This window comes from Narcine bancroftii, chromosome 3, assembly GCF_036971445.1.
Source record: "Narcine bancroftii isolate sNarBan1 chromosome 3, sNarBan1.hap1, whole genome shotgun sequence".
In the NCBI taxonomy this organism is placed as follows: Eukaryota; Metazoa; Chordata; class Chondrichthyes; order Torpediniformes; family Narcinidae; genus Narcine; species Narcine bancroftii.
The window spans coordinates 155,716,802-155,735,213 of NC_091471.1; the positions used below are offsets into that span (position 1 = coordinate 155,716,802).

General features: G+C 36.6%; 1 protein-coding gene across 3 annotated transcripts in view; it reads left to right on the plus strand.

The window, feature by feature from the left end:
* LOC138757721 (coiled-coil domain-containing protein 158-like) overlaps positions 1-18,412 on the plus strand; it is a 201,327-nt gene that overhangs the window by 5,879 nt on the left and 177,036 nt on the right. For 2 of the 3 annotated variants that reach the window (XM_069925480.1, XM_069925479.1), the window contains exon 2: positions 18,175-18,258. In XM_069925480.1, coding sequence (XP_069781581.1) covers positions 18,175-18,258 — 84 coding nt within the window. Of the gene's footprint in view, positions 1-15,603; positions 15,629-18,174; positions 18,259-18,412 lie in introns of those variants that run through there. The other variant, XM_069925481.1, reaches the window with a different exon arrangement.

Sequence of the window (18,412 nt, forward strand, 5' to 3'; positions counted from 1 at the left end):
CCATCTCACTAATTTCAGGTGGCGCCCAGTTTGGTCTCCATCTTTCTCTTAAGAACGCTCTTAACTGGAGAAAGTAGAAGAACGTCCCATTAGCTACTCCATACTTGTTTCTTAATTGTTCAAATCCTTCCATATGACAATCATCAACATATCTTATTCCTTTGTCATACCATGAATTCAATATTTTGTTACCCTGAATTGTAGAAGAAGTACATTTTTACATACATTTCCCAATGCATTCATTTATTTCTTGCCATATTCTAATTGTGTATTAATATAGGATTTTCTGGGTTTTTTTGTTATTGACAACATTCCACCTAAATAAAGCCCTTCATTGTCTCCTCTTTAATTTTTCTTGAATTTTTTTTTCAAAATCTATACATTGTAATATTTTAAGTATACAATATATTAAACCTCTTCTCACAAACACAATCAACAGTCCCACTCTCCCTTCCTTCCCTGCCAACCCCATACATAAAATCTGTTCACCATCAGAGCTTACATATATTTTAAGTATATAGAGTACAGTTGGGGAAACTACATTTTTGTTTGTATATATAATAGTTACTTTTATACCCTTGTCCTTTTTATTACTGTATCTGGGCCCCTATGTGGTCCAGGTATGGCTGCCAGACCTTTAGAGAAGTGTCATATTTATTCTTTAAATTATGTGATTTTTTTTTTTTTCCATGGGTATAAAGCTGTTAATTTTCACAGTCCATTATGCTATAAATAGAGGGGAGTTGGACTTTCAAGTGATCGCTATACATTTTTTGTGACCACCTGTGCTATTTTTATAAATGACATTTGATATTTGGTACATTTGTCATTTATTTCCATGAAATTACCTAATAGATATAGCTCTGGGTCACCCATGAAGGCCACTCCTGTTATCCTGGTTAATTTTTCTGTGATGTCTTGCCAAAATGACCTCACATTCATGCACAACCATATGGTAGAAAAGTTCCTGTCTCAGCCCCCATCTGAAACACCTCTCTGAAATTTTGACTTTTGATATGTATAACTTTTATGAGGCAAGATGTAATTGGTGTCTGAAATCACCACACCCAGGTCTGACTCCTATCTTTCCCCTGACCTCTTCAACCCTGGTTTTGCACTTTCACTCTGGCGAGCATAGAACATTTTTGTTATAAATTTGGGTATATTCCCCATCCAAATCCTTCATTCAGTCTCAGGTGGGGTCAACGTTAGTCCCCATTTTTCTCTTAAGAACGATCTAAGCTGTAGAAAATACAAGAAAGTCCTATTGGCCACTCCGTATTTGTGTTTTAATTGTTCAAATGACATAAGAATTCCTTCTGTATAACAGTCCTTAATATATCTTATACCTTTGTCATACCACAAATTTAATATTCTTTTGCCCATGTTCATAGGTAACACATTTTTACACAATAATGCTTTTATTGATATCCCTTAATTTTTTCCTATACAATCATTAATTTCTTGCTACGTTCTAATCATATGTATTAGAATGGGGTTATCTGTCTTTCTTTAGTGATTTGAAACTCCATTTATAGATAAGTCTTTTGCTTCCCCCTCCTCCATTGAGTACTTTCCAAATGCATTTCTTGGTACCTTATTATTCCATGGGAACTGTTTAATATGGTTATTTAGTAGCTTAAAAAAGTTTTTAGATAACAGAAGGCAGAATTGAAAAAGGTATTGCAGTCTTGGCATCACTTTCATTTTGACGCAGTTAACCTTTCCCACCAAAGTTATCTGTAAGTCTTTATATTTCTATCGGTCTCTTTCTATCTTCCCAAGAAGAGGAACATAATTTAGTGTGTACAGCTTTTTGCAAGTTATTATCTGTTGCTATTCCAAGATATTGTATTCTATCTGTCTTCCATTTAATTTTTTTTTCATTTTCAAAATTTGTTAATGGTATTATCTCACTTTTATTCATATTTATTTTGTAGCCTGATATTCTTTCATAATTTTCTAGTGTTATATAATTTTTCCAAAGATCTAGTCTGTTCTGATAGTTACATTAACACATCAGTAAATTTTGTATTCTTGCCCGACTTTGAAATCCTTTATATCTGGATCCCTTCTTATTATCTCTGCCAGCGATTCAATCGCTAAAGTAAAAAGTTCTGAGGACAGGGGGAATCCCTGTCTGCACAATCTACTCAAGGGGAACACTGCCAATATCTAATTATTTATTATTTTAGCTTATGGTTTATGGTATAAAATCTTTATCCAATTTATAAATATTCTGCTTATACCAAATTTTTTTCAGGTTTTTAAATGAAAAGGGTCATTCCAAATGGTTGAATGCTTTTTCTGCATCTAGGGATACTGTAATACTTGGATATTATTCACTTTTAGCCATGTGTATTAATATTAAATAATCTTCCTAGACTATTTGAGGAATGCCTTCCTTTAACAAATCCTGCTTGGTCCATATGTATCAGTTTTGGCAAGTATTGTCCTAACCTATTAGCCAATGGTTTTGCTAGTATCTTATATCAGCATTTAACAGGGATATTGGTCTGTATGAAGAAGTATTTTGTGGGTCCTTATTCTTTTTTGGTAACATTGTAATGGTGGTTGAGAGGGTCTGTTTCCATAGCTTGGTCCAGGACATCCATTAAATGAGGCATTAATCATTTTTTCATTTGTCTTTCAAACTCAGGTGGAAATCTATCCTCTCCTTGTGAATTTATTTAGCCTGTAGGGTGCCCTGAGCCTTTTTGATTTCTTACTTTGTGAAGGGAGTATCTAATTATATCCTTTCTCTCTCTTTCAGCCTTAGAAGTTTGACATTCAGCAAAAATTCTTCTATTTCGTTCTCATCTAATAATTCTGATTTGTATAGTTTTGTGTAATATTGTCTAAAAGTGTTAATTTCTTTTTGCTTGTATACGAGAGTGTCTGTTTCTGTTTTTATAGTATTTATCATTCTTGATGACTCCCCTGTTTTAATCTGCCAAGCTAAACCTTTGTGCGCCCATTCACCCAACTCATTGTATTGTTCAGTTTTTAAGAAAGCTTTTTCTATCCTATATGTTTGTATTGTATATATATCTTAGCTTTTTATTCTCCAGTAATCTGTATTCCTCTTGTGGTCCTGTTCTTTGCTTTAAAAAAAATTCATTAATATCCTTCTCCAAACTGTTTACTTCAGCTATATGTTCCCTTAAGATTCTTCATATAGGATATAATTTGTCTCCTTAAATATGCTTTAAGCATGTCCCATATCAGAAAACTATTATTAGTAGATGGCAGATTTGTTTTAGAAAATATTTCTATCTGTGTCTTTATAAATTCACAGAAGTCTGTTCCTTTAAGCAATGTAGTCTTGAGACACCACCTGTATACATTCTCTTGCTTTTCCATTATTGTTTAGTTAATATTAATGGAGAATGGTCTGATAAAAGCCTCGCTAGATATTCTGTTTTTATCACTACTTTTTAACTGGGTGAACATTAAAAATAAGTCAATCCTTGTATGTGAGTCATGCCCCCTTGGGTAAAAAGAGTAGTCTCTTTCTGTGGGATTTATTGCCTCCATACATCAATAAGATTTAGATCTTTCATATATGAAATTGTGGTTTTTGCTGCTTTCGCCCTCAATATTGTTCTTGCCGATTTATCTAGTATTGGGTCCAAACAAAAATTAGTCTCCTCCAACTAATATATTTTGTCTTCACTCGGCTGGTTTTAGGAAGATATCCTTCATAAAGGGTTCATTGTCATAATTTAGGGCATAAATATTCATAAATGTCCATGCTTCTCCATAAATTTTACAGTGTACCATTACACACCTTCCAGCTTGATCAATCAAGGTATCTTCTATTTAACACTGAAGTATTTTTATTAATTAGAATAGCCATCCCTTTTGCCATTGAACCAATGGAAGATATTATTTGTCCCACCCATCCCCATTTTAATTTAACATGTTCCAATTTGATAAGATGCGTTTCTTGCAAAAAGATTATATGAACTTATGGTGGCGAACCGGCCCAACTTTTTACTTGCGGGCAGTGGGGCAGCCGCGGCAAGGATGGCATCGCGAGGCCATCTCTTTTGGTACAGACCAGAAGGGCTTATAAACACTCACGTCATCATGACATGAGCAGAATGGAGTTGTACTTAAAGGCTGCGCACAAGACTCAAATAAAACTAGTAAATTGTGATACCCGAGCACACAGCCTGCCACTTCAGTCTCTGCGCTGCGCTCACTTACAACACACAACATTGCTGACCCTGATGAGTCTCTGTCCTGAAGCTGCCGACTTTCTGGAAAAATAGGCCCTGCATTTGGTTCGGCCAAGCGGAGGCCCAGTTCCAAATCAAAGAGATAACCTCTGATTCAACGAGATACTTCTATGTGTAATCTCACTTGTCCAGGAAAACATTTTACGAGTACATGGCCTTATTCAGGTGCCCCCAGAGGAAGATAAATACATGACTCTGAAAAACCTCCTCATTAGCATGTACGGCCTCTCATGGCATGAGTGAGCAGCCAGGCTCATGCACTTGGATGGCCTGGGTGTCAGGACTCCCTTGGCCCTCATGGACGAAATGCTGACGCTAGTTGAAGGGCACAAGCCCTGCCTCATGCTCGAGGAAACATTCCTCGAGTAGATGTCCAAGGACATCAGGGTCCTGTTGGCTGATGTGGATTTCAGTGACCCACACAAGGTTGCGGGGCATGCAGATGTCCTCAAAATGCGAGGCAGTAGATTCAGTCAACCATATCTTGCGGCCACCACCGAGGACATTGCCCAAGTCCAGCCCACCGCGTGAGCAGGCTGTCCCCCGCCAGAAAGCCGAAAGGTCCAATCCCAAATTGTGTTTCTATCACCAACGTTGGGGAGGAGTCCGCCCGCAGGAGCCACCAGCCATGTCCGTTCCTGGGAAACGACGAGCCAGATGTCATTTGTGGCTGTGGCAGCTGGCTAACAAAATAGCCTTCCCCAACTACTCTCATGACACCCTCAACATCGCTTGTCACCAGATTCCAGCACCAACAACCATAGTCTTCATATCACTGCACTCCACCCTGTGTGACTGATCTTCCACCTGACCCATTTTTCTTCTCTGACCTCTCTCTCCCTTTGTCTGGGACCTGCCAATCACCTGTCTCTGTCGGTCATCCTTAACCCTTCTCTGGTTTACCAGTCCCCTTCCACTCTCTTTTACTGGTTTTCTCCCCTCTACATGTGCTGTCTTGTGAAGATTTCTGGCTTGCAAGGTAGACAGTTCTTTTTCTCCCTCTGATAAACTCACTGCTGGGTTCCTCCATCAGATTGTTGTTCATTTAAAAATCATGGGGTAGAAGTTGCTTTACTTTTAATTATTTTAAAGCCATGTGTGGGTCATCCTAATTCTTGAAAATCACATAAAGAATCACAATCGCAACATTCACCGAAAATCTTATTGGTTTCCCATCTGTAATATAGGTCAGCACTGTGTTCCCTACTAATAGGCTGCAAGTATTTTTTCTGCTGTCAATATGTAGCCCAGCAATCTTGGAAGCCATGTTGTATTCCATCTACTGGTTAGCGTTGCTACTAAATGTATACATGCTGCAGTATCTGAGAGTAAGGGAGAGTGTATTCAGGATCAGAAGGGCCTGGAGTGGCTGGTGAAGAACATTGCTTTCAGGAGGTATTACATTGGCCAATAGGGCTTTGGAGACAGTCTTAAGACATATTTTTGGCATGATGAAGTAAGTTGGAAGGTCTTTGGAAGGACAAGTACCATGTATGGATACCTGGACTTTGCTGAAGCCAGTAGTGCTCTTGTGGATTGAAGGCAAAGTAGATTAAATCTCCTCTTCAAGTCAAGTTTATTGTCATCTGATTGCACAAGTACAACCCGACTAAACAGCGTCCTCTGTGCAAAACATGCAGACACACAACTAGATACAACACATGTACAGGCAAATAATACATATGCAGGACAAGTATTTTATCTATAATAATAAATAAATCTTATTTTGTGCAAATAAGAGACTTGGAAGGTTAGTGTGAGTGGTTCCTTTGGTTGTTCAGCATTCTCACTGCTTGTGGCAAGAAGCTGTTCCTCACCCTGGTGGTGCTGGTGCAGCAGCTGAAAGATACAGTGTACAATGTGGAAGGGGTCCTCATAATTTTGCACACCCTCTTCAGACAATGATCCTGGTAGATCACATTGTTGGAGGGACACTCCAGTGATTCTCTCTGCTACTCTTATGGATTGTCCTCTGATCCATTTTTCTGCAGTAACTGTACCACACTATGATGCAGCTGGGCAGGATGTTCTTGATAAGTTCCTATAGAAGATTGACATAATGGTGCCTGGTAGCCTTGCTTGCTTTAGTCTTATCAGGAAGTGCAGTTGAGTGTCCAGGATAGGTACTAGTTAAGTGAACTCCAAGGAATTTCATGCTCTCCATTCTCTCTACTACAAAGTTATTGATGTGTTGTGGAGGGTAGTTGTTTCTGGCCCTCTTGAAGTCCACGATCATTTCCTTCGTCTTGTCCACGTTGAGACTCCGTATTGTTGAGTATGAAATTTGCATAGCCTCCCTTATGCAGTATGGAGCAATAAACCACAGCAAAGATCAACAACCTGGACAGGAAGCTGACATTGATATCCCTAGGTAAAAGCAGTTTAATTTTGCTTGTTGCACCATGGATGACCATTTGAGGGCATTTTACTACAGCAAATGAAATTGCCATGAAAACATTGAGAGTCAAATTTCCTGGCAAATGTTAAGTCATGCAGAAATGTGCATTTACTCTTTTCAAGTTAAGAAGATTTTTCAACTGCACAGTTTTTTGGGAGGCTGTAAATTGTAAATTAATTTGTATGCCAATGTTTGCTTAGATTTATGACATCACTGACTGACCTGTGTCCAATTCACACCAGATGACCTGCTTGAGGATGGCAGGTTAGGTTAGTACTGACACCAGGGCTGGCATATAGGAGAGTGAATCCTGAGCCCATTGAAACAAATCTAGGTTCAAGAGGAGTCAAGGGAAGAGATTGCTGGGATCCTGCTGGAGATATTAAAATCTGGGGGACGGCACGTGATGCTGTAGGAGATATCATGCAACCTATTGACTCTTGCAGATTTATTTTTTAAAAAGTTCATATTAAGAAAAGTTAATTTAATAAAAACTATTTTAAAGTTATTTTAAAGTGATCAAAAGAAGAAAAAGAAATGTTGCCAAAAAAAACTACAAAAGCAACACGCACAAAGAAATCGGAAGAAAAGAAGAGAGAAATTAGGCCTACCTTATTGATGAAGCAGGCCACTGAAGTCTTCTCTGGATCCGTTGACGAAGATCCCGAATGGATGGCGCTGGAGGAAAAGTTAAAACGATACCACGCATGCGCGAGAAGTTGAACATGTGCGCTACAGGAAAAAAAATCTGGGAGAAAAGCACTGAGTCTCTTAAAAGGGTAGTCCAGCTTCTGAGCAAGAAGGTGACACTTCTCCAGTTGAGGTTTCAGAAGAGTAAGATAGTGAAGAAGAAATGTCAAGTTCAGAAGACGAACAATTTAGAGGCAAGAAAAAGATTTTTGAGAGAAATTAGTAAAATTGAAACTAAAATAGATGGACTTTCTGAAGTTTTGCAGAATAATTTTAAACTGTTAACTCCAGTACTGAAACAAGTTAAAACAGATTTGACAAAGACAATAAATAATGTTTCACAGAGAGCTGATAAATAAAATTCAAGATGTTCATGAATAAGTACAACGTATTGAAGAGATGTCTAATGTGAATGAAGATGCAATGACTAATTTGATCTCTATAGATGAAAAACTTGGAGAAAGTTGATATACTAGAAAATTATAGTAGAAATAACGTTAAAATTGTGAGATTGTCAGAAGGTAAAGAAGGATTTTTTTCAAGAATGGATACTGAAGATATTTGGAGAAGAACATTTTGAGGATAAGATTTTGATTGAGAAAGCTCATAGAGCTCTGAGGCCAAAACCTGGTCCAACCCAAAGACCCCAATCTATCGTGGTTCGATTTTTGAACTATCAAAGAGAGAAGCTTGTTGGGTTAGCAATGAGAAAAGCGGGAGAACATGGACCTTTGAGTTACAAAGGGGATAAGATTTTTTTTAAATCCAGATTTGAGTAAAAATTTATTGAAGAAAAGGAAATAATTTAATTTAGTGTTCAATATAATAAAGGTTATAGATTTGTTTTACGTATCCCAGCTACTTTGAAAATATTTGTAACAGATCAACAGGATGTGTTCTTTACAAATTATTTACAATCCAAAGAGTATGCTGAGAATTTGCCTAACATTCAGGTAACAGAGAGAACTGATTTGTTGCAATTAATTTAATGTATAAAGAGATGGGTCTTATCCCACTTTTATGTTTGATGGGTGAAGAATTCATATATTGGATGAATTAAGTGAGATAAAAAGGGTTTTTTCCCTGCGGGGGTCTAGGTATGTCTTTGTTGATTTCTCAGCTACATGTGTTTTCATAGTTTGTCCATGACCCGTGAAATGGTAGGTGGTAGTGTTAGTTCTTCTAGCACCTGGGGAGGAATTTTTGTTTTATTTTTCTTTACTTTTTCTTTCTCATTATTAATTAATTTTGATGTAATCATTCTGAATAATTTGGATGTTTTTGGATTGTAGACAATGAGGCTCAGGACCAAATTTATTTGTGGGAATTCTTCCTGGTTAGGAATGATAGAAAAGAACTTAGTAATATTTATGAATAAGGAAGATGAATAAAGCAATTAAGATTATGATTTTTGGACGATAGAAAGAAAATTTGGTGTTATATTAAGAAATTAGGAGTAGATATCACTTTTTCCAAGAGACCCATTTAACTGAAAAAGAACATTTAAAATTAAAAAGTGATTGGGTAGATCAGGTAGTTTTCTCTTCATTTAATTCTAAATCTAGAGGAGTGGTAATTTTATTAAAGAAAAATTTACCAGTTAAAATTCAAAATGTGGTCACAGATTTGATTGGTAGATATTTCATGGCAAATTGTCAAATATTCTCAAAGGAATGGACTCTTTTAAATGTATATGTACCAAATATAGATGATGAGATACTTTTTTTGAATTTAGCAGATGTTCATGAAAATATTTTAGGGGGGGAGATTTAATTTTTGTTTATATCCTTTAATGGATAGATCATAGAGAACAATAGTTAAATCTAAAGCAGCTAAAACATTGTTATATTTAATGAAAGATTTAAACTTAATTGATATATGGAGAAGGATACATCCTAAAGATAGAGACTTCTTTATTCTAATTGATTTGATACATATTGTAGAATTGATTTTTATTTGTTGCTTTTGACTCAAAATCAATCAAGAGTTTTGAATATTAAGTATAAAACAAGAATATTATCTGACCATTCACTATTGTTGATTGAAGTGGAATTTGCTGAAAAATAAAATTCAGTATATAGATGGAGATTAAATTCTTTATTATTGAAAAGGAAAGATTTTTGTTATTTTATAAGATAACATAGAATTGGTCTGTTATACAAATTTATATTCAACAGAAGATAAGTTTATTATTTGGAATGTGTTAAAAGCTTATTTATGAGGACAAATAAGTTATACTTCAAAATTAAAAGCAGAATATATGAAAGATATAAATAGAAAATGGAATATCAGTGTTAGAAAAAGAAATTCAAGAATTACCTTCAGAGAATAAATATAGAAGTTTAACTAATAAGAAATTACAATATAATACAATGCTTACATATAAAACAGAGAAAGTGGTATTACGGTCAAAACAGAAATATTATGAATTAGGAGAACGATCTCGTAAAGTTTTTGCTTGGCAATTAGAAGCAGACTACTAGAACAACTATGCAATACAACAGAATAATAATGAAGTGACATTTAAACCACAAGAAATAAATGAAGCTTTTAAGGAATTTTATGAAAAATTATATACATCTGAATCGTTACATGATGATGTAATTATAGATGATTATTTGTTACAAGTGATATTACCAATATTAACTGAGACAGGTAAAGATGATTTAGATAGTCTTTTTACTGAACAAGAAGTCTATAATGCTCTTAATTGTTTACAAAATAATAAATCTCCAGACCATGGTTTTTGCCCTCAGACAGCTCCAAGAAAAGTGCAGAGAGCAAATCAATCACCTTCAATAATACATCACCTTTGTTGACCTCACCAAAGCCTTCGACACCGTGAGCAGGAATGGGCTTTGGCAAATACTAGAGCGCATCGGATGCCCCCCAAAGTTCCTCAACATGGTTATCCAACTGCACGAAAACCAACAAGGTCGGGTCAGATACAGCAATGAGCTCTCTGAACCCTTCTCCATTAACAATGGCGTGAAGCAAGGCTGCGTTCTTGCACCAACCCTCTTTTCAATCTTCTTCAGCATGATGCTGAACCAAGCCATGAAAGACCTAAACAATGAAGACGCTGTTTACATCCGGTACCGCACGGATGGCAGTCTCTTCAATCTGAGGCGCCTGCAAGCTCACACCAAGACACGAGCAACTTGTCCGCGAACTACTCTTTGCAGATGATGCCGCTTTAGTTGCCCATAAGAGCCAGCTCTTCAGCGCTTGACGTAGTTTTGCAGAAACTGCAAAAATGTTTGGCCTGGAAGTCAGCCTGAAGAAAACTGAGGTCCTCCATCTGCCAGCTCCCCACCATGACTACCAGCCCCCCCACATCTCCATCGGGCACACAAAACTCAAAACGGTCAACCAGTTTACCTATCTCGGCTGCACCATTTCATCGGATGCAAGGATCGACAACGAGATAGACAACAGACTCGCCAAGACAAATAGCGCCTTTGGAAGACTACACAAAAGAGTCTGGAAAAACAACCAACTGAAAAACCTCACAAAGATAAGCGTATACAGAGCCATTGTCATACCCACACTCCTGTTTGGCTCCGAATCATGGGTCCTCTAACGGCATCACCTACGGCTCCTAGAACGCTTCCACCAGCGTTGTCTCCGCTCCATCCTCAACATTCATTGGAGCAACTTCATCCCTAACATCGAAGTACTCGATATGGCAGAGGCCGACAGCATCGAATCCACGCTATTGAAGATCCAACTGCGCTGGGTAGGTCACGTCTCCAGAATGGAGGACCATCGCCTTCCCAAGATCGTGTTCTATGGTGAGCTCTCCACTGGCCATCGTGTCAGAGGTGCACCAAAGAAGAAGTACAAGGACTGCCTAAAGAAATCTCTTGGTGCCTGCCACATTGACCACCGCCAGTAGGCTGATATCGCCTCAAACCGTGCATCTTGGCGCCTCACAGTTCGGCGGGCAGCAACCTCCTTTGAAGAAGACCGCAGAACCCACCTCACTGACAAAAGACAAAGCAGGAAAAACCCAACACCCAACCCCAACCAACAAATTTTCCCCTGCATCCGTGTCTGCCTGTCCCGCATCGGATTTGTCAGCCACAAACGAGCCTGCAGCTGACGTGGACATTTACCCCCTCCATAAATCTTCGTCTGCGAAGCCAAGCCAAAGAAAGAAAGAAAGAAAGAAATTATAGCAAAGGTATTAGCAAATAGAATTAATGGCTATCTTCCTGAATTAATAAATATGGATTTGTTAAAAATAGACAAATTTCAGAAAATATAGTAAGAATATTAAGAATAATTTATTTAACACAAAAGAAAAATGACTTGAGTGTAACAGTAGCTTTTGATAGATTAGATAGGGATTTTTTATTTAATGTTTTGAGTAAATTTGGTTTTGGATGAAATTTTATAAATTGAATTAAAGCTTTATATAAAAATCCTAAGGCTAAAGTAATAACTAATGGACAGATATCTCAATCGTTTATTTAACTAGGTCAAGTACACAGGGATGTCCTTTATCACCACCTTTGTTTGCTTTGGCTGTAGAACCCCTTGCACAATGGATTCATTCTGATCAACAGTTGAAAGGATTTGTAATAAATCAGATCGAACATAAGATTAGTTTACTTGCAGATGATGTTTTTGAGTATTTAACTCAACCACAATGATCATTACCTAGACTTTATAAGCAGTTGATAGAATATGGAAAAGATTCAGGATGTAAAATAAAATTGGGACAAAAGTGAGATAATGGGGGATTACTCACAATGTTGAAAATATGTTCAATTTAAATTGACAGATAAAATTAAATATTTAGGTATACATACTAATAATAATTTTTAAAAATATGATACAAATTAAATTATATTCCATTATTTAAGAAAATAGATGAAGATTTAAAGAAGTGCATAAATTTACCTATACTTTAATCAGAAGAATTTATTGTATTAAGATCAATATTTATTCCAGACTTTACCTATTTCCATACCTCAAAATATTTTAAGTATTTAAATAAACAAGTTGGGAAACTTCTTTGGAAAGGGAAAATGGCAAGAAAATCTTTAGAAAAATTAACATGGAAATATGAATTAGGAGAATTACAACTTCCTAATTTTAGGAATTATTATAAAATAGCACAATTAAAATTTCTTGGTTCAAATTTCCAAGTCAGTCTTTCCATAGCTACTCTTGGCATTTTATCTCTCCAAATATATTTCTTATATTTTTATTTAGCTCTTGTATGGGTAATGATTGAAATAAATATTGTATTCTTGGAAAAATGTTCATCTTGACACAATTTACCCATCCTCTTAAAGTTATTGGCAAATCTTTCCATTAAAAAAAATCTTTCTCAATTTTTTTTACTGGTGGCATGTGATTCAATTTAAATAAATTATTTAAATATCTTTTTATTCCTAAATATTTAATTGCTTCTTTTTACCATTAAATTTTGTCTTTTTTTTAAATTTTGTGTATAATCCATATCAATCATTGGCATTACTTCACTCGTATCAACATTTACTTTATGACCTGATACTAAACCATATACTATTAATCTTACATTTAATTTGCCCAATTATATTTCTGAATTATTGTTGATGGGCACTTTTGAGAATATAACTCCTAAATGATCTTTATCAGATTTTCAATTGAAATTTGTTAAATTAGTTTTGGTAATAGCAAGGAAATGTATTGCTGTTACCTGGAAATCAGATGTTTCATTAACATTAGGAAGATGGCATACAGAGATTCAAAGTTATATTGCATTAGAAAAAAAATTACATATAATTTGAGCGGTAAATATTCTGTATTAATACACATTTTGAGCCCATATGCTCAAATAATGGGGCTAAAATTATAAATAGTTTCTTTGAGTCCTCCAACTGGTGAAGTTTTCCTTGAAATTAGTAAGGGCATTATTAGAAAAATGTTTTCTTTTAAAATCCTAGAGCATCTTCCAAGCAATTCAAATTATTATATCGTTATGTTATTAGGTATTTTAGATTTAGGTTTTAGTTTAATAGGGTTAGTAAGGGGTGAGGGAGGTTGGGAATTAGTTGGTTTTTTAAGGGTTTTTTTCTTTTTTCTTGTATATTAATCAGCATATATTTGTAAACTATTATTGTGATTCATGATTTATTAATTGTTATATATGTGTTGATTTTAAATAAAATATAAAAAAAGAGATATTTAAATCTTTGCTGGTCACTGGTGAAGTGCCAAATTACTACAACCTGGGTTCCTTTATTGAAGAAAGGCAGCATTAATCAACAGAATAATTACAGACAGTTGGTCAAACATGTATAGTTGGGAAATTATAGGAAAAGTTCTGCAGAACAGGATGTCATTGCACTTGGAAATTAGGGATTGATTTGTCGTAGTTAGCAATACTTAATAGATGGGAGATCCTGTTTGATTAATTTAGTTGAATTTTTTTGAAGTGTAGCTCAATATGTTGATGAAGCCAGTGCAAATGATGTGATTGACATGGACTTCAGTGAGGCCTTTGTCAATGTCCAACAAAGGAACTTGATCCAAAAGTTGGACCTCATGGGATCCAATGCAATTTAGCCATTTGGATCAAAAATTGGCTTGGATTAGGGTGATGTTGGCCATTTGGATCAAAAATTGGCTTGGATTAGGGTGATGTTGGCCATTTGGATCAAATATTGGCTTGGATTAGGGTGATGTTGGGTGCATGCTTTTGTAATTATAAACTTGTGACCAGTGCTGTATTGTAGGGATTGGCGATAGAACCCTTGCCATATCTTATGATTCGAATTATTGACTTCGAAGTGAATGTAGGAGGTACGATTTGTAAGTTTGAAAATGGCACAAAAATTGGTAGAGGTGCTGTTTGTGAGGAGAGTAGTTTTTGGCCACAGAATCATATTGATTATCTTGTAAGTTAGACAGGGCAATAACAGATGCAACTTGATCATATAGAAAGTGATGCATTTTGGGGGTCTAATTAGGGTTGGATATATACCAAGAATTGTCATTCCCTGGGGAGTATGAAGGAACCAAGGTGTTTTGATATACAGTCCAAAGGTCTCTGAAAGCAAATGAGGCATATGAGTGCAGTGTAGACTTGGGACAACTTAATAAAATATTGTTTTGGCAATAGCCAAATATTGGAATACTGTGTGCACACCACAGGAAGAGAAGTGGGGTGGGGGGAGAGGAGACTCAGGAAGATGCTGCTCAGGATAAAATGTTTCAGTTATGAGAAGAGACTGGGCTTGTTCACCTTAGAGCAGAGGCAGCTAGATAAGACAGATACTGAGAATATCTTCCCAATGATGGAGATCTCTTAAGGCAAAAGGTATAGATTTAAAGTTAATAGTAAAAGATTTAGAGGAGATCTGAGGAAGGCATTTTTTTTAAAATCCAGACAATGGTTACAATCTGGAATGTGCCACCTGAAAATGTGGTAGAGGCAGGTGCTGTTGCAACACTTAGACAAACACTTGAGCTGCCAAGACGTAGCAAACGGTAGATGAAGTATAGTTACTTGATGGTCACATTAGACATGGGGCACTGGAGGGCTTACTTCTCCACTTTATGAATGTGCGACATGAGGCGACAGATGAGTATTGCCGGAAGAGCTATTTGAGAAAATGAAGAAACCAAGAAGAAAATGTTCTACAACTGAAATAAGAAATGAGGCAGGTGCTGTTTAACATTTTGAACTTTTGCTGCCTATTCCCTTGTTTTGTGTTCCATAACCTATTTCCTGCAAGCAATGATGATGGTTTTGTTCTAAATGTCCGTGTAAGTGATTCTTCACCTGCCCATTGAATGTGCAAGTCTAGGTGAGGTGGGGTAAAGGGGTGGTATGATTTATTTTAATATTCTCCATTCCTCTTCCTGAGTTAATGGAGAGGTGGGTGAGAAATAAATAATTCAGTGGTCTTGTGTTTCTTTATAATTTATGCTGTCGCGGAGATCTTAATTTTTTTTAAAATTTAGACATACAGCACAGTAACTGGGCCTTTCAGCCCACAAGCCCGTTCACACCCAAATACTCCCAATTAACCTATAATCCCAATACATTTTGAAGGGTAGAAGGAAACAGGAGTGTCCGGTGGAAACCCATGCATACATGGCAAGAACGTACAAATTCCTTAGAGACAGTGCCGAATTCGAACCCCAGTCGCTGCAGCTGTAACAGCGTTGCACAAACTGCTACACCAACTGTACCACCTATCTTGAGATGTGGGGAAACAAAAGCCTAAACTCGCATTCTTCACAGCTGATTGGAGATGTGCGAAGCAATATTTAGAGAGCTTGACTATGGAAGAAGGTAGGAAATGAATGTCATACACAGGAGAGGTTTACTTAAAGATGAGATGGATTAGCAATTTCATTTATAATAATTTTGTACTAATTCATGAATTCCCAAGTTCAATATAATTTTATTGTCCTGTTGCTGTGAATCACAAACTGATTATTTTTTTTGTTAGCTATGTCACAATACCCCATTACAACCATACAGTCACTGTCCCATTTTCCTTGGCATTTGCCACTGTGGTCCAGCAGTGACAGTAAGTTTATTTCTATCAAGGTGTACACACTGAAGTAAAATTACTAATGTCATTTGAAGTGATTGATTTTCAAATTATCTCTGTTCACCAACACTGTTGCATGTTTTGCAAATGAAATATTTCTCACTTAAATTTTAAATTGGGTTGTTTGTGTAGACTTGACTGTTAAAGTCAGACATCCTTAACTGAGTTAATCAATGATGCACTATTTAACATCTTGTAGAATAAGACTTGAAGTTGGCTAGCTAAATATTAGCATATTGTTTTAAGGCTTTATTGTAGTTTTTATGTGCAAGGCTTTAATACTGTAGCTGAAAATGAATGTTAACGAGGTAGTAATTGCAGATTTTTTTTCCTCACAAACCAAAGGATGAGATGTGAACTGCAGAAAAAATTATCTTTATTGGAAAAATGACTATTTAGTGAGGATGAATTTCTGGCAGAGTAGAATGTATTAAAATTCATACACTCAAGAATAATTGTGGATAGAGAAAATCACATCATAACAGACGTATTCCTTTCTACATAGGTCCATGAATATCGACACCACATTCAAAGTCTCCATATCTTATGCCATGCTCAAAATTGAAATCTATCTTGTCATTTATACTGTATTTACTTAATCACCAGTTAATTGCATAGCTTTCAACTGCTTCTGCCCAATCTTCCTAAATGCAAGCAGTTCCTCTCTTCCTCCCCCTCACCACTCTTGCTTTCTCTCCCCATCCTCACCTCTTTCTCCATTGCTTTCTATCTCTCCACCTCTCTCTCCTCACCTGTCACTCTCCATTCTCTCTTCCTTTTCTCTTTCCCCTACCCCTTCCTCTCTCCCTTTCTAACTAATTTCCCCTAATTCCCTCTCCTCATAATTCTCTTCCTCTCTTTATTTCTCTCTCCCTACTTTCTTTCTCCCCACCTCACTTACTTCCTCTTCCCTCTCTTCCCATTTTCTTCCGCAATTCCTCTCTTACCTTCACTCTCATCTTCTATCCCCACTTCTCTCCTCTTTCCCCATATTCTTTCTCCATCCTCTCAGTTCCCTCTTCTCTTTTTTTCCTCCAATCCCCTCATCCCCAAAGGGAACAGTAGGCATTTCTGTACCTTGTAAGTACGTCCCAGATACAGGTAGGCAACCTAAGTGACAGATGTCGATCCAGTTCTAGGATCAGAACTCCCATTGATTTGAATGGAGGCTTCTGATCCTAGGGATTAGAAAGACAAAGATTTGTTCAGCTCCATACTTTCTACTTATTCTTTATTTTAACATTTCATTTAAGGTTTAATCAATTTTATTCATTTTTGAAAAGAACATTGTATTCAGAATAGATTTAAAATACAGCTGTATCAGAATCATTTATCAGAGATGATTAGCAACTTTGACCAAGTCTTGAACTTTGGCAGATGTAATGGCTGACAGAACGATCACAGGACAGGGCTTCTGTGGCATGTTGGTTAAAGCCAAATTACTGCTGCCATCGTGCACTGTCTTTCTACTTGACTCTGGGATTGGGTGACCCAGAGTGATTGAATCCTCATGTTATCACTGGGACAGAAAGGATTTGAGAATAATGTTTTGGGGTGGAGTAGGCCAAGGTGAGTCCAGAGGTAATCAAGTATGATTTAGCCCAGTATGATTATTGGCAAATACCAGATGAGATCACTGCTATCTGAATATATTTCTAACAGGAAAGAAGAACGTTCAGTTTATAAATTTTCAATGTAATATTACCATATTTGATTTATGAAGCTATTACTTTGTGATAACTAACAGATTATATCTTTCTCTGAACAGAGGAATAGAATGTTTCAGAATAACCATAACCATATAACCATTTACGGAGCAGAAACAGGCCATGTCGGCCTTTCAAGCCCGCACCGGTTCACTAGAACAACTCCACTAGCTCAAACCTCCCGCTCACTGCCAATAAACCTCCAACCCCCTCACCTCCATGTACACATCCAACCTTCTCTTAAATGACAGAAGGGACCCTGACGCAACTATCTCATTCGGAAGTTCATTCTAGTCACATTGCATTTCACGTTATGAAATTTTGCCCCAGGAGGCAGTTTCCAAGACTGTGTATTTGTTTTGTAAATTGTGGAATATCTGGTATAATGCTGCTTTGCCCCTTTTCACTTGTGTTTTATCATTGTAACTTTTTTTGCAATGGGTGAATTAATGTAATGGGAATTAAACTGTGTAACATGAGGAAAGGCATTCACTCAAGCTTTTGGGCAGCAAGTAACGGAGAGTACCATTATTAATTATTTTCAATGCTGAGATTATAATGTTACTTGATTCCAGAGGCTTGTGGACATTTTACATCTGCTGATGGTTGGTCTTGTCAGTCTGGTCTGCATGCCTCAGAAGCTGGAAATGAAAATAAATGTAAGTGTTCAGATTTTAAATCTATTTTTGAATATTTTAATTCCTTTTGGAGCACTGTTCTACAGCCCTGATTGAATCACTGCAGTAGGGAGATGGCAATTGTGCAGGGTGTGGGGGAAAGATCATAACACACAGTATATCAATTTTTAATTTA